This window comes from Oreochromis niloticus, linkage group LG6, assembly GCF_001858045.2.
Source record: "Oreochromis niloticus isolate F11D_XX linkage group LG6, O_niloticus_UMD_NMBU, whole genome shotgun sequence".
Taxonomy (NCBI): domain Eukaryota; kingdom Metazoa; phylum Chordata; class Actinopteri; order Cichliformes; family Cichlidae; genus Oreochromis; species Oreochromis niloticus.
In genome coordinates, this window is record NC_031971.2 from 19,194,340 (window position 1) to 19,210,631 (window position 16,292).

At 37.3% G+C, this 16,292-nt stretch overlaps 1 protein-coding gene across 2 annotated transcripts; it reads right to left on the bottom strand.

The window, feature by feature from the left end:
* Positions 1-1,482: 1,482 nt before the first annotated feature.
* On the bottom strand, positions 1,483-7,512 carry ufsp2 (ufm1-specific peptidase 2). Of its 2 annotated transcripts, none has more exons than XM_003452247.5 (12): positions 7,376-7,512; positions 7,092-7,173; positions 6,210-6,393; positions 5,373-5,439; positions 4,771-4,925; positions 4,481-4,673; positions 4,081-4,227; positions 3,819-3,983; positions 3,574-3,698; positions 3,416-3,492; positions 2,678-2,802; positions 1,483-2,582 (listed from the first exon to the last, which is right to left on the bottom strand). In XM_003452247.5, the coding sequence occupies exons 1-12, from the start codon at positions 7,376-7,378 to the stop codon at positions 2,496-2,498; spliced, it is 1,410 nt and encodes a 469-aa protein (XP_003452295.1). In that variant the 5' UTR covers positions 7,379-7,512; the 3' UTR covers positions 1,483-2,495. The 2 variants fall into 2 exon arrangements, 1 of the variants encoding a protein (XP_003452295.1); XR_266784.4 differs by having other exon boundaries at positions 1,814-2,582; positions 3,416-3,488.
* Between the last annotated feature and the right edge of the window lie 8,780 nt (positions 7,513-16,292).

Sequence of the window (16,292 nt, forward strand, 5' to 3'; positions counted from 1 at the left end):
ACTGTATATTGTTTTCTCATGATTTTGAGTGATAGAAAACATTAACAAGATAACTGATGCAACTGATACGCTGGGACAACAGAGAATACAACATATATATGTATGTACTTGAATTTTAATCACCTTTATTCTGATTTGTATTCTTTATTTGTGTTTTTGTTACTTTAGGTGTCACTTGTATTTCTTTTAGCATGTCTACTTAATAAAATATGACTTAATACAATGATGGCACTCCATGATTTTCACCTTTTTTCTTGAGGTTATAAGTTTTGTTCTTTATACACAATAAAATTTACTTTACTTCCAGCAATCTGTCCACCCAACCTACTGTTTTATGCAGAAAACAAACAAACAAAAAAGGAGTTGCCCTGTATAGTTTGTTTTTATCTTTGTGCACACATTTCTAACCTACTCAAGGAACACATCAAGAAACAGATACTGGAGACAAACAGAGGGGAGGTCATTAAGTTTCTCCTGTGGATCCATTATGCCACAGTAACTGCTCCCCATAGGGCATCTCCATTACCAAGAAGGGGATTATCTGGAGGCGCGTCCCCTGAAATCACAATTTGTCATGGTTTTACTCTTAATAACATAATTAGACCAAGAAGTGACACACACCAATGAAATGCCGATGTCCTGGGACAATAGCACTTGGGGGAATCTGTTGTATAAACCTGTGACTGGTCATTGTCATATAATTTACATGCCAATGCAGGATGGGTCGAAATGAGGATTGAATAAGGGGGTTTTCTTTATTTGTCCCATACTCAGACAATGAAGGCATAAGTAACTGCAAATGTAGTATGAAAAAGATGAAAAAAGTTCATAAATCTCTGTTTTCTTTGAAAGAAAACCACTCATTTGACTGTGACGCCTGGCTAATATTGGAACCTCAGTTACAGAGAAGGACCGTTTTCCACAAATAACTTTTTCATTAACCATTTTTTTAAACCCAAGACACGAATACCTATATATCCTACAAACTGAGAGTTCGTTTCAGTGAAATGTACTCTATTCATTAAAAATAGAATTAATTTATTTCTGTTTCAACTGTAAGTTGTTTCCAAATGAATACAGAATACATATCCGCACAATGTGATGTAAGGTTTGTTCTTTAGTCGTCTTATGTAGGAAACCAACTAATTATTTATCATATAAACAATAATATTGTGGCACAGATTCAACAAGGTGCTGGCAATACTCCTAAAAGATTTGGGTCCATATCCTGGAAGCATTGATCAGAAGATGGTTACCCTGAGGTCATAAAGGGATGGACATGGTCAGCAGCAATACTTGGGATATAAAAAAAAAAAAACAAACAAACAAAAAAAAAAACCCCACACCATTACACCACCAGCAGCCTGAACTATTGATACAAAGCAGGATGGATCCATGATTTTATACTATTTACACCAAATTCTTACCCTGCCATCCAAATGTTGCAGTAGACATCAAACTCTTCAAACAACATTCTTATAATCTTCTTTTTTCCAATTTGGGTGAGCCTGCACGAATTGTAGTTTCCTGTTCGTAATTGACAAAAGTAGCACCCAGTGTAGTCTTCTGCTGTTGCACTCCACCTGTTACAAAGTCCAATACATAAAAGATGCTCTTCTGCATATCTTGGTTGTCAACTTGAAGCAGTTTGATCATTCTCTTCTGCCATCAACAACATACTTTCACTCTGAGAACTGCTGCTCACTGGATAATTTTTCTTTTTCCAGACAGTTCACAGTCATCTATAGAGTTTACAGAGAAGGACCAACTTGTCTGGCTCTAACAATCATGGCATAAAATCACTTAAATCACCTTTCCTCCCCATGTTGATGCTCAGTTTGAATTTAAACAGGTTGTCCTCACCATGTCTACTTGCCTAAATTCATTGAATTGTTGCTATGTAACTTGATTAGATATTTGTAATAACAAGCGGTTAAACAGGTATACCTAATAAAGTGACCAATGAGTGCATTGCCCCTTATGGCTTACAAAAACAACAAGAGTAAAAAAAAAAAAATAGTTATAACATTTATAGGTTTTCTGTTCAATTAAATTGTTTAATAAATATAGTTTTTCATCTCAGATTGGAACATTTTAGCAAGGACTCCATCTTTCATGGTAGGTTCATATGTCCACCAGGAACAAAAGACAATGAGAAAACTGTTTGATCTTACTTCATTTCAAACAGCTAATGTATATAACTGAGCATAATTGATATAATTGATGAGTCTTTGTTATATTAAACCATGTCAAACAATGAAAGCACAGTAAACAACTATTTTCTTATTTCAGTACAAACATTACTTCCAACTGTAGCTGCAAGTTAATCATTTATGCAGGACTCAATCAAAACCAAAGCAGTTTACATAACAACACATTTTACTTCAGTTTGCAAAAGTTGACACGTGTTCATAAAGAAGGCGAGTTAGAGTGCTCCTCCATATTTCTGAAGATGATTCACTGAAACGAGACCCATCTAGAAGGCTGAGGGGAGCTCAGATGACCTTCGGCCTCTGAGGCAGACACAGATTATAATACGCAGTTTGATCCCAAAAGTCAGGCCCTTTCCAACCACACCAGCCCTGGAAATATAACAGCCACACCAATATCAGCACCGTGTGTGGGAACCCGCTTTTCAGACTGACAATTGCTGGCAGTGTGAATGCTTTTCTGTTACCTTGTCTGTGATAACCTGCAAGTCCTCTGCTCCAGTGTAATGAGGATCTAGGATGAGGTAGCGGATCTGCCCTGTGGTCTCACTCCAAGCCACACCCAGGATAGTGTGAGCTAAAACGCCTCCTCCTGCAACACAGAGCAAACAGCAATGCAAGTTTGAACAAGCTTTGTCTATGTTAGCCATCAACAGCACAAGCTTCTGAAAATAATCAGCTCCTCCTTTTCCAAATCCATAATCAATAGAGTACAATTCATATTTTTGGGCCAATTAGTAAAATTCTTAAAATGTCGATTGTACACACAAATCCTGGGAATGATAGCAGGCTCTGGTTTTCTTTGAGTTTTTGTGGTGATGTGACTTTAAAAAAAAAAAAATGTTTTAATGTTGCTATGTGGTGTTTATAGTGAGTTTTATGTTGTCATTCACTGACTGACAGCAAAATTCATGACAAATTTCCACTACTTTGCAATGGACATGAAGTTTATTGATTCTGATTTTGAATATGATGAACTCTCTTCTTTACCAAATCCAAAATCAATAAGTTGCCAATTAAAACAAAACAAAACTGGGAATGATAGTGGGCTTCTGCTTCTCTTCAAGTTTTTGCGGTGAGGTAACATTTCTATATTTGGATAATGAATTGTAAAAATAAGGCTTATCATAAACAATATCAAGAATATTAAGTTTCTGCGAGGTCATATAATTAATGTAACTATAACAGTTTGAAAGTGAGCTGACCAATCATGACTGGAGTTCCTTCAGTGAGGAAGTGGTTGGCCAGTTCTCGGCCTTTGGATGCCAGCTCAGCTCCCTGACTACAGAGAAGGCAGATTAGTTGTCAGATATATTAAAATTATCCACAAACACATAATCATTCACAAGAAATGCAATCCCACCTCACAAACAGAATCTTGGAAGTGAGCCCGAGCAAATGACTCAGAACAGCCTGAACCTCAATGGATCCAATCCACTGACGTGACCCCACGAAGGATGCCTGCTTGTCTCCAACATCCACTAAAGCCTGGAAAGCAGAGAACCAGGCAGCTTGGACATGTCTGATAACATTTAAAAAAAAAGAAAAAAAAAAGAGAGGAAATGTGGACATATCTTGTACTCGAATCATATTTTATAGGGCAACTACCTGCTGGATCTCCTTGTGAGTGGGCACAGGCCGCTCTACGTAACCCTGCTGCCGGAACCAAGAGCAGATAGTCTGCAGGGAGCGATAAGCACAGCCCCAGCCATTGTCATCTACACGGTTCTGCATGTAGTGGTGATAGCTGTAGATCCCCTGGACCAAGTACACCTTGAGAAAACAAAAAAAAAAAATCTTGCTATGTTCATCTATTTCTCCAAAAGAGCAGAATACTATTAAGGATTTAAAAATAAGTAATCAAATATACCTTTCCATTGTCCAGAGTCGGGTGTGTGAGAGCCAGATGAGGGTTTCGGAGATAACCATCTTTGTAGGGCTCATTGGGAAAGTGGTAAGCGTTGGCTCTTCTGAAGTAAGGCCTGTCATCTGGTAGGTCAAACTGCTGATGCAGCTCCTATTCAGACAAAATAAAGAAAGAGAGAAAAAGATGTATAAAGTTTCAAGGAAAGGTGATTCTTTTTTTTTCTTTTTTTTTTTCTCAAACAAGAAAGTACAAGTTGAACTCCTTGGTATTAATATATCTACGATTATGTGGTTCTTACTTTACTTTACCAAAAAGTTGATTCTGTTCATCTGGATGTAGCGCTACAACCAGATGAACAGAATCAACTTCTTGGAATTTCCTGAGCACATATTAAGACACTAACCTTACGTTGTGTTACTAGTTGGCTATCGGGCACTCCTGCTGGATAAACAACAGTCACCAGTCCTTTTGGTTCTGGAAGGAGGAAGTGGACCGGTTCAGGAACAAGTAATGTCATTCCCTTCATGTTCTGAAGGGTCACTTTCTCCATCTCACACAACTGATGAGTTAGCGCCTCAATTAGCTGCTCACAGGCACTGCAATACCAGAATAAAAAGACAAAAAGTAATATTACTGTAAAAGACAAGCTTTGGTTAGTGGTATAAAACCAGATGTTTTGTATATAAGACATACTCTTTGATTGTATCGCTGCTGCCAGTGCGGACAACACAGTCTAGTGGAAGAGTCACACTCACAAAGTGGGATTTCAGAACTGTTTTGGTGAGGATGGGGGCTGAGAGGGGGCCTGGCTTTGTCACCTCCGTCATCAGACGAAGGTTTATGACACTCTGCAAGGGAATAAGAGTAAATTTATATTCACAGGTAAACACAAACACCATAAAGACAACTAGACATAAAAAAAAACAAAAAACGTTATGATGAGAGCTGAAACAATTAGTCAGTGTGTGTGTGGTTCAAGTCGCATCTGCAGTGAGCAGCAGGTTGACAAAGACCGAGCATGCCTGGCCTGTGGCAGCAGGACTGAGCCTGCTCTACTGTGTCAGCACTTTCATCATATATCGTCACTGTGAAATGGACTATTGTGATTAGACTGGATCAAAGCATCACGCGGGGCTCAGGAAACATTCCCATTTTCTTCTTTCTTTTATAAACAAAAATTGGTCAGATAATTTGAAGAAAAAAAAAAAAAAATCACTGTCCAACTGATTATAGTCTTTAATACGGCTCCACTTTATTCACAGAACACAAAATATCGCTAATTATTCGATACGTACCGCCAGCGAACTTTTTTTGCTTTTCTTTTTTGATGATTTTTTCCCAGAAGTCTCTTGTTCATCTGCCCTGAAATAAAAAACAAAACAAAAACCCCACACTTTTTAATATAGCCCAATAAAAGACAAAGAAACAGCAATGACAATAAAAGAGGTCCAGGACAGTATAAGGACACACACAAACACACATTTAAAAAACAAAACAGAGACTAAAACAGATGAGGACAAATCACAGTGCCAAACACATCAATGCATTTATTCCTAGAAAGTTTGTGTATTATGGAGTGCATAAAATGTATCACATGACCACAGATGTCTGAAATTTTACATAATATCTGAAATTTGCTGTGGGTGGCTGCAGCTCAGGAGATAGAGTCTACTCTGAAGGTACCTGGTGGTTCGATACCTGGCTGCTCCAGTTTGCATGCCAAACTATCCTCGGGCAAGATACTCATACTAAATGTTCTGCTTCAGCTTTGCATTATTTTTTTTTTTTTTACCTTCATCTATTCTGCTTTAGATTTTTTTCATGGTGCCATTAAAAGATGCAGATCAATACGTCACTAAAGACTGTATTCCTGTTGGTTAGTTGGTAGCAACAGTTTTATTGTGTGGTAGTCGTCATAAAATTTCTGACATTTTTTTTATAATTACGTCCCAAATTATCTGTGGTCCACAACTCTGAACATCTCTCACGGTGCAACAAGGGACCACTGTTCATGAGCCACAATCAAAGATATTGTCACAATTCTTGCATGTTGATCAGCCTTCTTCTTACAAAATAAGATGAAGAATCTATACAAGAGTGAAATAAGGTAGTGTAATAATGACTGTACTTACTGTATCCATTGATGCATATCTTCACATGGTGTACTTGGAGTTATTTCTTCAGGTGTGGCATAAGCATCTTTGTTTGGCCATATAATAACAGGACTGTCGCTAACTGCCAGAACACAGGATTCAGATTTCACCTGGGAGCGAAGCGTCTCAAACGTTCTCGAGATGGCATTTCGCACCAGCTGCTCTGTAAGAAGAAAATAGTGTTTCTCTTTAACATTACTACAGTGTTAGGGTAATAGATTTGTATGGTTTGAGTTTTGGAATTTGTATTTGATCATTTACTGCCACTCTGTTACGGAATTTCCTGTGTGTAGTACACTAAACAGCCACAGATGTAGACATTTTACTTTAGTTAACTAAATTTCTTCTAAATGAGGACAAGTAATGTTTTGGGGTTTTGTCTTAGGAGGTCATCATTACATCAAGCATGTATATTGAAATTATATTCCTGGAAAAATGGCATTTTCTATAATCCACACAGGATCAAATATATAGATAGACCCACACTAATATCTGGTTAAGTGTCTCTTAGAGAGTTGCATCGTGGTAGCCAGCAACAAAATTCTGGCATAATTCTGACTAGATATTTGGTCACTCTTCTTGGCAGAATTGGTAGAGTTCATTTAAACTGGTTTGTTTCCTGGCACGGACGCAGATTTTAAGCATAATCCACAAATTTTAAATAGTCCTTCAGTTGAGCTTGAAGGTACTGATTTTGGAGCAGGGACTTCTTTCTCAGTCTAAGGTGATGTAAAACTCTCTTCACTCATGACAATCATGCGCAAGCTGAGTGGATGTAAAGCACTGACCACGACTGCAGATGTTTTAACTTTACAGGTGTGTACATTTAGACATACTGTGGAAAAACGTTTCTGAACATACCATCTGTGCTGTCCAGCTGACATCTGAACTCCAGCAGACCTTTGACACGAAGAATAGTCGCAGACTCGGAGTCAACAACGACCTGATATCACACAGAACGACAGAAAGTCAGCAGCTGGTTGGGAGATCATCTGACAATCGCAATTGCAATTACTCTTCTAGCGTTACTGGCTAACTGCTAAGCCACGAACTGAGGAACCCACGAGAAAGACTTACTCGTGGGTCTGAATACAGAGGAATACAGACACGACTTCGCTTCGATAATTTAATTTCAGTAACCTTACCATTTTGGAGTTCTCAGCCTAGCAAAGGAACTACACAGTTTATTATCTGTTGTTTCTAAGCACTGGGGGCTGACATGTCTACTAAAGCAAAAGTTCAACGTGTCTCTGGTTGGGGCTTTCTATTGGGCCACACTGGCACCTCCCATTTATGGTGCATTTACAGTAACTCGTAAATTCGGGAACGGTCTCTGGATAGTTCGTCATACACGTCTTCACAATATTCCGTTTTCTTTTATCAGTTTTTTTTTTTTTCATTTTAAATTTAAGACGGTTTTAAATGTATTTTATATTACCACCTATTTCATCTTGAGAACCGAGGAAAAATGCATCTTCTAGAACTTTTGTTGTGATTTCCTGACTCTTAAAAGAGCCCACCCAAACAGATTAGATACCATTGGAAAACCCAGGATGTCCTCCATTAAGCACATAGGGATTTAGGGTAGCTCAAAGAAGTCAAAAGATACAAAGCAAAAACAAATGTCCATTACAGAGGACATGGATGGATATGTTGGGTCTCAGGAGGCTATACACATGGATGTACTTCAAACATTTGTACTTGTCCCCTGAGAGAATCGGCGTTACTTTGTGCTGAACATTGGGATTGGGGGGGGGGTCAAGATCTCTGTCTAAATAAATAAATAAATCTGGGTAAATTCCCAGATTGCTGGTAATACCGGAAATGAGTAAAGAAAATCAACAGCCTATTTATGCAAGATAATTCATAATTTTAGTGAGAGGGTTATATTGGTTGGGTCTGATTATTTGGGGGGGTCATAACCCTCCTAACCCCCCTGGAAATTACACCCCTGCCCGAGAGTCACATTTACTGCATGGAGTTTTGTAGCTCTTCAGATAAACAAGCATATACTCAATAGTTTACCAAAAAATATTAAAAAACAAACACCCAACATTAGTCCATCTGCATCTGGGGTGAAATTAGCCAATAAGTAAAGTAAGGGACTCTTTGGTTCTCCCTTAGAGAATGCAAAATCTTGTGCTTAGTCTCTAATGCACACCTTATTCTATCGAATTAGTCTTGCCTCACCGCCCATGTTTTCCTTCTTATGCAACATTTGACACAATGTGTCAATATTCTTCTTATTATTAATTTTGTTGAGATATTTATTTTGTGTGTGTGTGTGTGTGTGTGTGTTCGGGGGAGGGTATTAAAAAAAGGAAGAAGTGTTTTGAAACACTATAAGTGCTCACAGTTATGACACACAGAAAAGGTTAAAATGTGTTTCTTGGTGCATTGCCAGTTTACCTCAGGATATTCATAAGAGCTATGTGAGTTAAGCCAGCAGTGTAAGTGTAGACAAGGCTTTTGATATTTTAAGTTGCTGTTATGCAGGCTTAAGTCATAAATTGTTCCAAACATCACCACCAAAGCCCTTCTAGTCAAAGACAGATAAATTAAATCAGCATCAAGGCTCTGCTTGCAGATAAATCAGATTTACACTCTCTGATTTATAAAACATAAAGGACAACTTTTGAGCCTAAGAATTATAAATTACAAGAATATCTGTAAAAAGGAGGATCTACTGAAAAATTATTCCCATTACAGGCCTTTTCCACCTCATTTTAAATCGTATTAGCTATTCTTAGCTGCTATGTCAAAGTCAAATAGCACAAATACTACATGCCAGGAAGTGGGGTTGAAAATGAGGACAGCTTCAGGTCACTGATGTTTTGTCCTAACAATGCCTCTGGATAAAATCAAGTTTGTTAGGATTACTGGAAAAAGGAACTGAAATGGTTCCTCTTGTACACACATGCAAAGTCAGTTGTCTACATCTAACAGAGTGTCAGATAAAATAAAATAAACACACCTAACAGGTGCAGTGCGGTGAAAAAGTATTTGCCCCCTTCCTTCTTTCTTTCTTTCTTTTTCTTTTTTGCATATTTGTCACTCTTACATGTTTCAGAGCATCAAATTCTAATATTAGACAGAATCATGAATTAACTGTAATTGACCACATTTTTTGACACTGATTTTAATTCCACCGGCCATACTCAGGTTACTCTGGTCACTGTTGAATAAAGAAATTACTTACTTAGAACCTGTCTGACAGAGTGAAGCAGGCTAATAGATCTCAAAAGGCGACACACCATAACAAGAAACATCTATCAGTCTGAGCTACAAAGCCATTGTAACTCTTTGGGATGCCAGTGAGAGCTGAAAACCACTGCTGACCAAAAGGAACACAAAGGCCTGTCTCACATTTGCCAAAAATTATATATTTTGATTGATCCCCAAGACACTTGGGAAATATTCTGTGGACTGACGAGACAGAGGCTGAACTTTTTGGAAGGTTTGAGTTACATCTGCCTAAAATTAACAGCATTTCATAAAACGAACATCACACCAACAGTCAAACATGGTGCTGGACCTTAAACAGGCCATATATGCTTGAAAACCTTCCCATGTGGTCAAAATAAAACAATTCTGGAAAGAAGAGAGAGTAATGACTTTTTTTCACACAGAGCCAGGTAGGTTTGGATAACCTTTTGCTCTGAATAAACAAAACATTTTGCATTTTGTAAATGTTATCTTTGTCTAATATTAATATTTCTTTGATCTAAAACATTTCTAAAATATTCAATATTTCTTCAATATATACACTAAAGTGCTGGAACACAACATTACCACAGTATTGTACTCCAAGTACCTACATTATTCAACAAGTCTTTGTGCCTAAATGTGGCAATCTGCTCCAGGATGTACCTTCTTATCAAACTGAGTGTGCATTGTAACAGTGTGAAGTCATGGCTCTTGAGTTCCCGTGGACTTAGTGTGCTGAGGAAGATTTGTAATGAGATTAACTATCTTCGTTTGTATCATAAACAGAGCATTAAGATCTTTTCAAGAGTGTGAGCGAGGACTGATTATATGGCAGGCATTCACATTACAAATGCACATTCATCATAGGTCCATAGGCAGAGTTTATATTTGGAGTCTTTTGTTTATGTGAAAAAGTGACAGATGTGCTGGGATGTAAAAAAAAAAAAAAAAAACATAGCAAAAAAACCCAACTTCAATATATATAAAGATTTTTTTGCAGCTGTGATGGAACATATAACTATTTTCAGGGCAGCCCATTTTGGCTTTCTAATGAGAGTCATTTCAGTATCAGCAGCGTGATTTTTTTGCTTATTCTTTTTGCCAAGTGGCTGGTGATTGTACTCGAGGCATGAAGGTTTAAAGCTATATTTTTACAAAATAGAAGCACAAATCTGTCTTGTGCACCTATGTGAACAACGACAGAGAGGAAAATTGATATTATACAAAAAAAAAATCCCCCAAAACAAAACAACTGTAAAACATCCACTATCTTCAGATTAATGTTGGAACATTCACTTGTACCAAATAGCCACTGAACGGAGATTAGGGAGGTTTTATTGACCACTTTGAACAAGAGGAATGATTACAGCAAGAATCTCATGTTTCAGTGCTTCTATGAGAACTTGGTAGTTATTTTAAGGCCCACTTTAAAAAAAAATCCTTTAAGTAATCTTAAAGCCTCACAAGATACTTTTTTTTTCAAGTAATGTCAAGTAGAGAAACATCTGGATTATGTTGTGCTCAGAGGTTTCACAGATGAAAGAAACAACGTTTGGCTTCTGTGTGCTTTCTCAGAGCTGAAAGATTAATCTAGTTCATGAAAACCTTCTAATTTGTCTGTATCGGGCAATGTATGCACTATACAGTAAATACTTTACGTAACTATAATTACATTTTCCAGCCTGGCTTTAGATTATCTGGCATTTAAGGCAACTAGTTGATTTTCTTTCCCAAACCCCATCAGATAATGTCAGAAATAATTTGAGCATTGTGGTTTCTCTCTGCTTTCAAACATTTGTCACCTGCATGGAACACGACTAAAGTCCAAACAGTTATAAATGACAGAATATTACATCTTATTGGCTTTCCCACAAATGTTAGGGAATGCCAGGGGTAATTAACAATAACAAGTGGAAGAGAGCATCGCATGAAAACCTCCTTTTGCTGCAGGATATCAAATGAGCTTCGCTTCACTTGATTGGTCTCCTATTGAGGCATGAGGTTTGCACGCTCATCTCCAGTCATTCCTCAACACTAACAGGCTCACCGCAGGGCAACATCTGAGGGACAAATAGATGCAGGCAACAGTCGAGGAAAAGGAAAGCATACTTTTCTGTTCCTTATGCTGCATTAAAAAAAGTACATATATGTAAATAATTTAATCACAGATATTATATTTATGGATTTTCACTTCATGCTGTGTCCCAGAAATGGTGATATTTGTTTAACTTTTTAGCATAAAAGTTTAATGAGGCCAATAACAGAATAAAAACATAATTTCTCAATAGAATATTCCAGTATATTACCTGATTCATTCAAGGGCACATAAATGGATTTCCCTATATTTATGCTTTGCCTGAATGTACTTGGATCAGCTGGATGTTATGTTAATGTCTCCAAACATGCCTGTTACCAACAGTGACGCTGCAGAGTGCCCTCTGGTGGACAAACTATACAGCATCAATTCTTATAATATGGTTGAAGGGTGTTTCTCCCATCTCTTCTTTACTCTTTAGAATTTTCATTTATTCCCTGTCATAAATTATATTGATGCATCAACACATAGCTAATATCTGGTGTAAATATTGGCTTGCCAATAATCAGCTTCAATATGCAGTAAGGCTAAAATGTAATTATGCTGCCTAATGGCTTTCACATTTGCTGCTATTACAGTTTGTTGATAAAAATGTTTCTTATTTCCACTTGTATGACTTCAGGCTTTAACAGTGCAGCCATAGATGGAAATATCAGAGGATTTCATGCACGGAAACCAGATTCCACAGAATGGAGGAGCTGGACTTTCTTCCCTCTTTTTCCAACCTCTTCTAGGTATTTTTGTTTTATTCTATTAACTGATATCCTAATGACATCATAGAGCCCTGCATGAGCTCTCTCTCCACCTTCCCCAAATTTCTAGCACAGACAACCAGAAGTAGCTGTGAGATCAAGCTCGGCTCAGTTCTGTGATCATTGAGAGGATGAATGAGATGTTGAAGATATTGTGTCATCTCTTATTAGCACCTCTTCTTTCTCTGAATTTGGATCCTCAGTCATAACAACTGCACTTAGACAGAGAACCATTTTCCACTTTCCCCTGTCGCCAAGGTGTTACTTGAGAACAAACAGAGCGAGAAACAGTCCTGCCTGCTGTGTCAGTCAGCGCTTCTCATTTTATCTGAAAGATGTGTTGAAACCTGGTGGTTACTCCCTCAGTGCAAACAGGGCTCCTCTGAAAGAACACACTGATAAGACACAGAGTAAAACAAAGCCGAGATTAACACTGAAACTTTTCAGCCAATCATGACAAAGATGTTTGTTCATGCCAGCGCAGCTGGTGCTCTCTCCACTGGGTCCTTGTGAGAGGCAGCAGCAGCTGTCACCTCTGAGGTAGCAGATGGGTCACTAAGACCCGGGGAAAAAGATCTGCTTCAAGATGTTGCCCTCCAACCCCATATCAGTGCCCCGAGAGGCAAACGCAAACGAGCAATTCACTGGCTGGATAGCTGTGATAGAGGCAATATTATTAACCTAAAGTGAATTAGAAATCGTTGCTTTGGACTTGTTGTAAAGCATGATCTTGTTTCAAGCTAAAAATGTCTGAAAAAAATCACACAAAAGCTGCTTCATGTTAAAATGTTATTCAATTGGTCTCCATTAGAGCTGCCTTTAAGTAAATTTGCTCATAAAGAAAAATACAGTGTTTGAAATGTTTGCCAACTTTTATGAGCCAGCCTTTGAATGGAGTGGTTTTACTCACCTCAAAGCAGTTTTACACAACAGCCTTTATTCTGGCATTCATACAGCAACTTTAACAGAAGGTTAATTATCTTTCCCAAAATATCTTCATCATGAAGATGGAGGAGCTTGGGATAGAAAAAACAAAAACAAAACAAAATTAGGATCTGAGCCACATCCTGAGTCCTGTGGCTCAGGAGACTCATCAGAACCCCACAACTGGATGCAATAATTTTAAAGTTTAAAGTCATTGAAAGTCTTTAGAAACTCCAGATGTAATTAAAAACATTTGTAACTGTAGAGGTCTAAAGGATCAGAAAGTCATAATTTTTAAGAAGTGTTCATTACAGTACCACCAAACCAATGCCTTCAGTAGTTTTAAAGATAGTATGGACATTTAGGACTGTGTGGTTTCAAAATGTTATATTTTATTCGTGAATAAATTAATGATCAATGTTTGGATCTTTGTTAAATGACAGATTTCAGTGTATCCATGACCAAGATTGGGTGACTTACAATTTTTTTGTTTTTTTTGTTTTTGTTTTACAGTTATAATAAAACAAAATCAATTGTTTGAATTAAAAACTTTTAAAATGTGGGCAGATTCAGTGACAGTGTAAACTGAACTACTACATGTACCTGTGGCCATCAAACTCTATGGCTCCTCCCTATGACTAGTCATGATTACAGACTGAAACCTGGATTATTCCACTTTCCATTTTCATTTATATGAGGGAAATAACTTTAATCAACTTTGGAGTATTGATTTACCATATTTTATTAATTTTTTATGCATGTTTATTTTATTTTTCTGCATTTCACATTCTGATTTTGTTTGAGTAAAATGAAAAAAATTAAAGTGATTTACTTTAAAAAGTTGAATAATGATATTTCTGTTCATTACCACCTTTCTGTATTGACTGATAGTAAATGCTACAATGTTAAAAAGATTGACTTTACTTTGTATTAATAGTATTTAACCTTCACACAAGCATGATACTGTGACTCTTAGGGTTAAGAGACACCAATACACAAAGCAAAAATTAACAAAGTGCATTAAGTATACTAATTATGCAAGAGATAAAGAGAAAAATACTCAAATTTGTCAACTTTAGTGGCAGTAAAACCTAAAACATCAGTAAAAGTGATTGTCCAGGGGTTTTAATGGCACTGATTTGCAGCCCGAAGAAGCTGCTTTCAGGTTAGTTAAAATCATCTTAAAATTCACTGACTTTAATTATAAATGACTTATATTTATGACCTGAGATATGAAAAAAAAAAAAATTTTATTTACTAATTTATTTTTATTTTATTTATTTATTTTATTGCATGGCCAGATTTAGCTAATAAGCCAATGTCTCCCTGTATCACTAACCTAAGCTTTCCTTCACAGCATCTATGCTCTTGTCATTTCAGTTAAAGTACTATAAAACTATCACATGTAACATAACATGCACATAGTTTTTTGTTTGTTTTTTTTTTTTAATCTTTCCTCCTCTCCCCTTAGGTTGCAAAGAACTGTTACATTAGTTACTCTAAAGGGGCTCCTGCCCTGCGGCCTGATGAAAGGGCTCCTCCTTTAATCTCTAACCTATAAACCTTTTGTTTTATATGGTACCAACATCTTTGGTCTTGACCTTAAAAGAGGCTCAGGGTTACATAAGAGAGATTCCCTGTGAGAAACAAGAAAAGTCCCATGTGACAATACTATTCATTATTTAAACTCTCGAAATTGATTTATGGTGTTCTAGTGAAATTGCTCTTTTCGGACCAAACATGGCCAACAAGCCTGAGTGTAGCCTCGTCGTAGCCAACAAAATCTATTTTTTTCCACAAATTTTTTTTTTTTTATAAACGATCATCTAACATGTCCAATCCTTTATGCGCCTTTACCCTGACCTTCAATAGAACAGACCTACTTCAGCTCACACAGAGTAACATCTTCCGTGGAAATGTGATCTCATGTTGCGCAGACTTCATATATTTACAAGACTGAAGCACATTTGTGTTTCTGTAAATGTGCCAGTGTTAGACAGCTGCTTCATGAAACCCTTGAGTTATCTGTGGTTGATGTAGCCTCGAGCAGAGATGAGGAGCACTCACTTGTTTTTAACATTAGTCCCCTTCAGCCAAAATGGATGACTTGGCATCAGTTAAGTTATCTGTACAGCTTTATAAAACGTGTAAAGGCATGGGTTTGAGTAAAATAAGGGGACCATCTTTAAATCATTGTGCTGCTCATAAAGCGTGGAGACATAGTGCTTTTCATACAGTCATCAGCTTAAACTAACTTTTGGTTCAATAGTTTGTGTAACGATTGCAAGTTGCGGCACTACAAAATGTTTAAAAAGACTTAAGACCCTGTAAGAGTTGCAGTAGTGACATTCACTCTGTCAAAACAGACCAATCAGAAATTTACTGGACAAAATGTACAAATGGTTTTTAAAGCACTGTTTGTGAATCAAGCTTCAATTCTCTTCAAGGATCTGACAAGACAGCTGTGGAAAGTGTTCTCGGTGAGGAGCTTTAATGCGTTATGCATGATCCTGATCGTGTTATTTATTTATTGATTGATTGATTGATTGATTGAATGTTGGATAGAAAACTATTCAAAGAATTAATTTGTGCAACATCTTTAAGATACAAAATGTTTAGGAAGGCTTAAGTCATGGGCTGCTTGGTTTGAAAAGACTATTGACTGTACTGGCCTGATCCTTATCATAATTAGAGTACAGCCGATGTGAGTGTTTGCGCTCATAGGTAGGATTGTTCGTACAGGAAATACTGGTGAGATTTTGGAATGTATTAAATATGTGCACATGGCACGAGAGACAAATACATTATTAGAGTGAGCTATGCGAGATTTCTAATGCCATATAAGATAATTAAATGTAAAATGAACACCCTTCAGCGCATAGCGGGGATATAACAGAAGTGTGGTTAACCTTATAGGTTACTAGTTTTATTTGATGGTTCCCCGTCGGGCTAAAGTGAAAAAAAAAATCTTTTGCATGCGACGAGTCGTCTGGAAATAATTTCTCATTGCTGATAGGTTGCTTGGCTACACCATCCCCACTTGCGCATGGATTGGCTTAGTGCTCTTGCCCCCCCCTCTAGTTT

Bases quoted from the DNA above. Each gene is read 5' to 3' on its own strand.
- ufsp2 (XM_003452247.5), bottom strand. The intron at 5,440-6,209 runs GTAAGTACAGTC...TTTTTATTTCAG, and splicing joins GATATGCATCAATGGATACA to GGCAGATGAACAAGAGACTT. The intron at 2,583-2,677 runs GTAACAGAAAAG...TTATATTTCCAG, and splicing joins TGCAGGTTATCACAGACAAG to GGCTGGTGTGGTTGGAAAGG.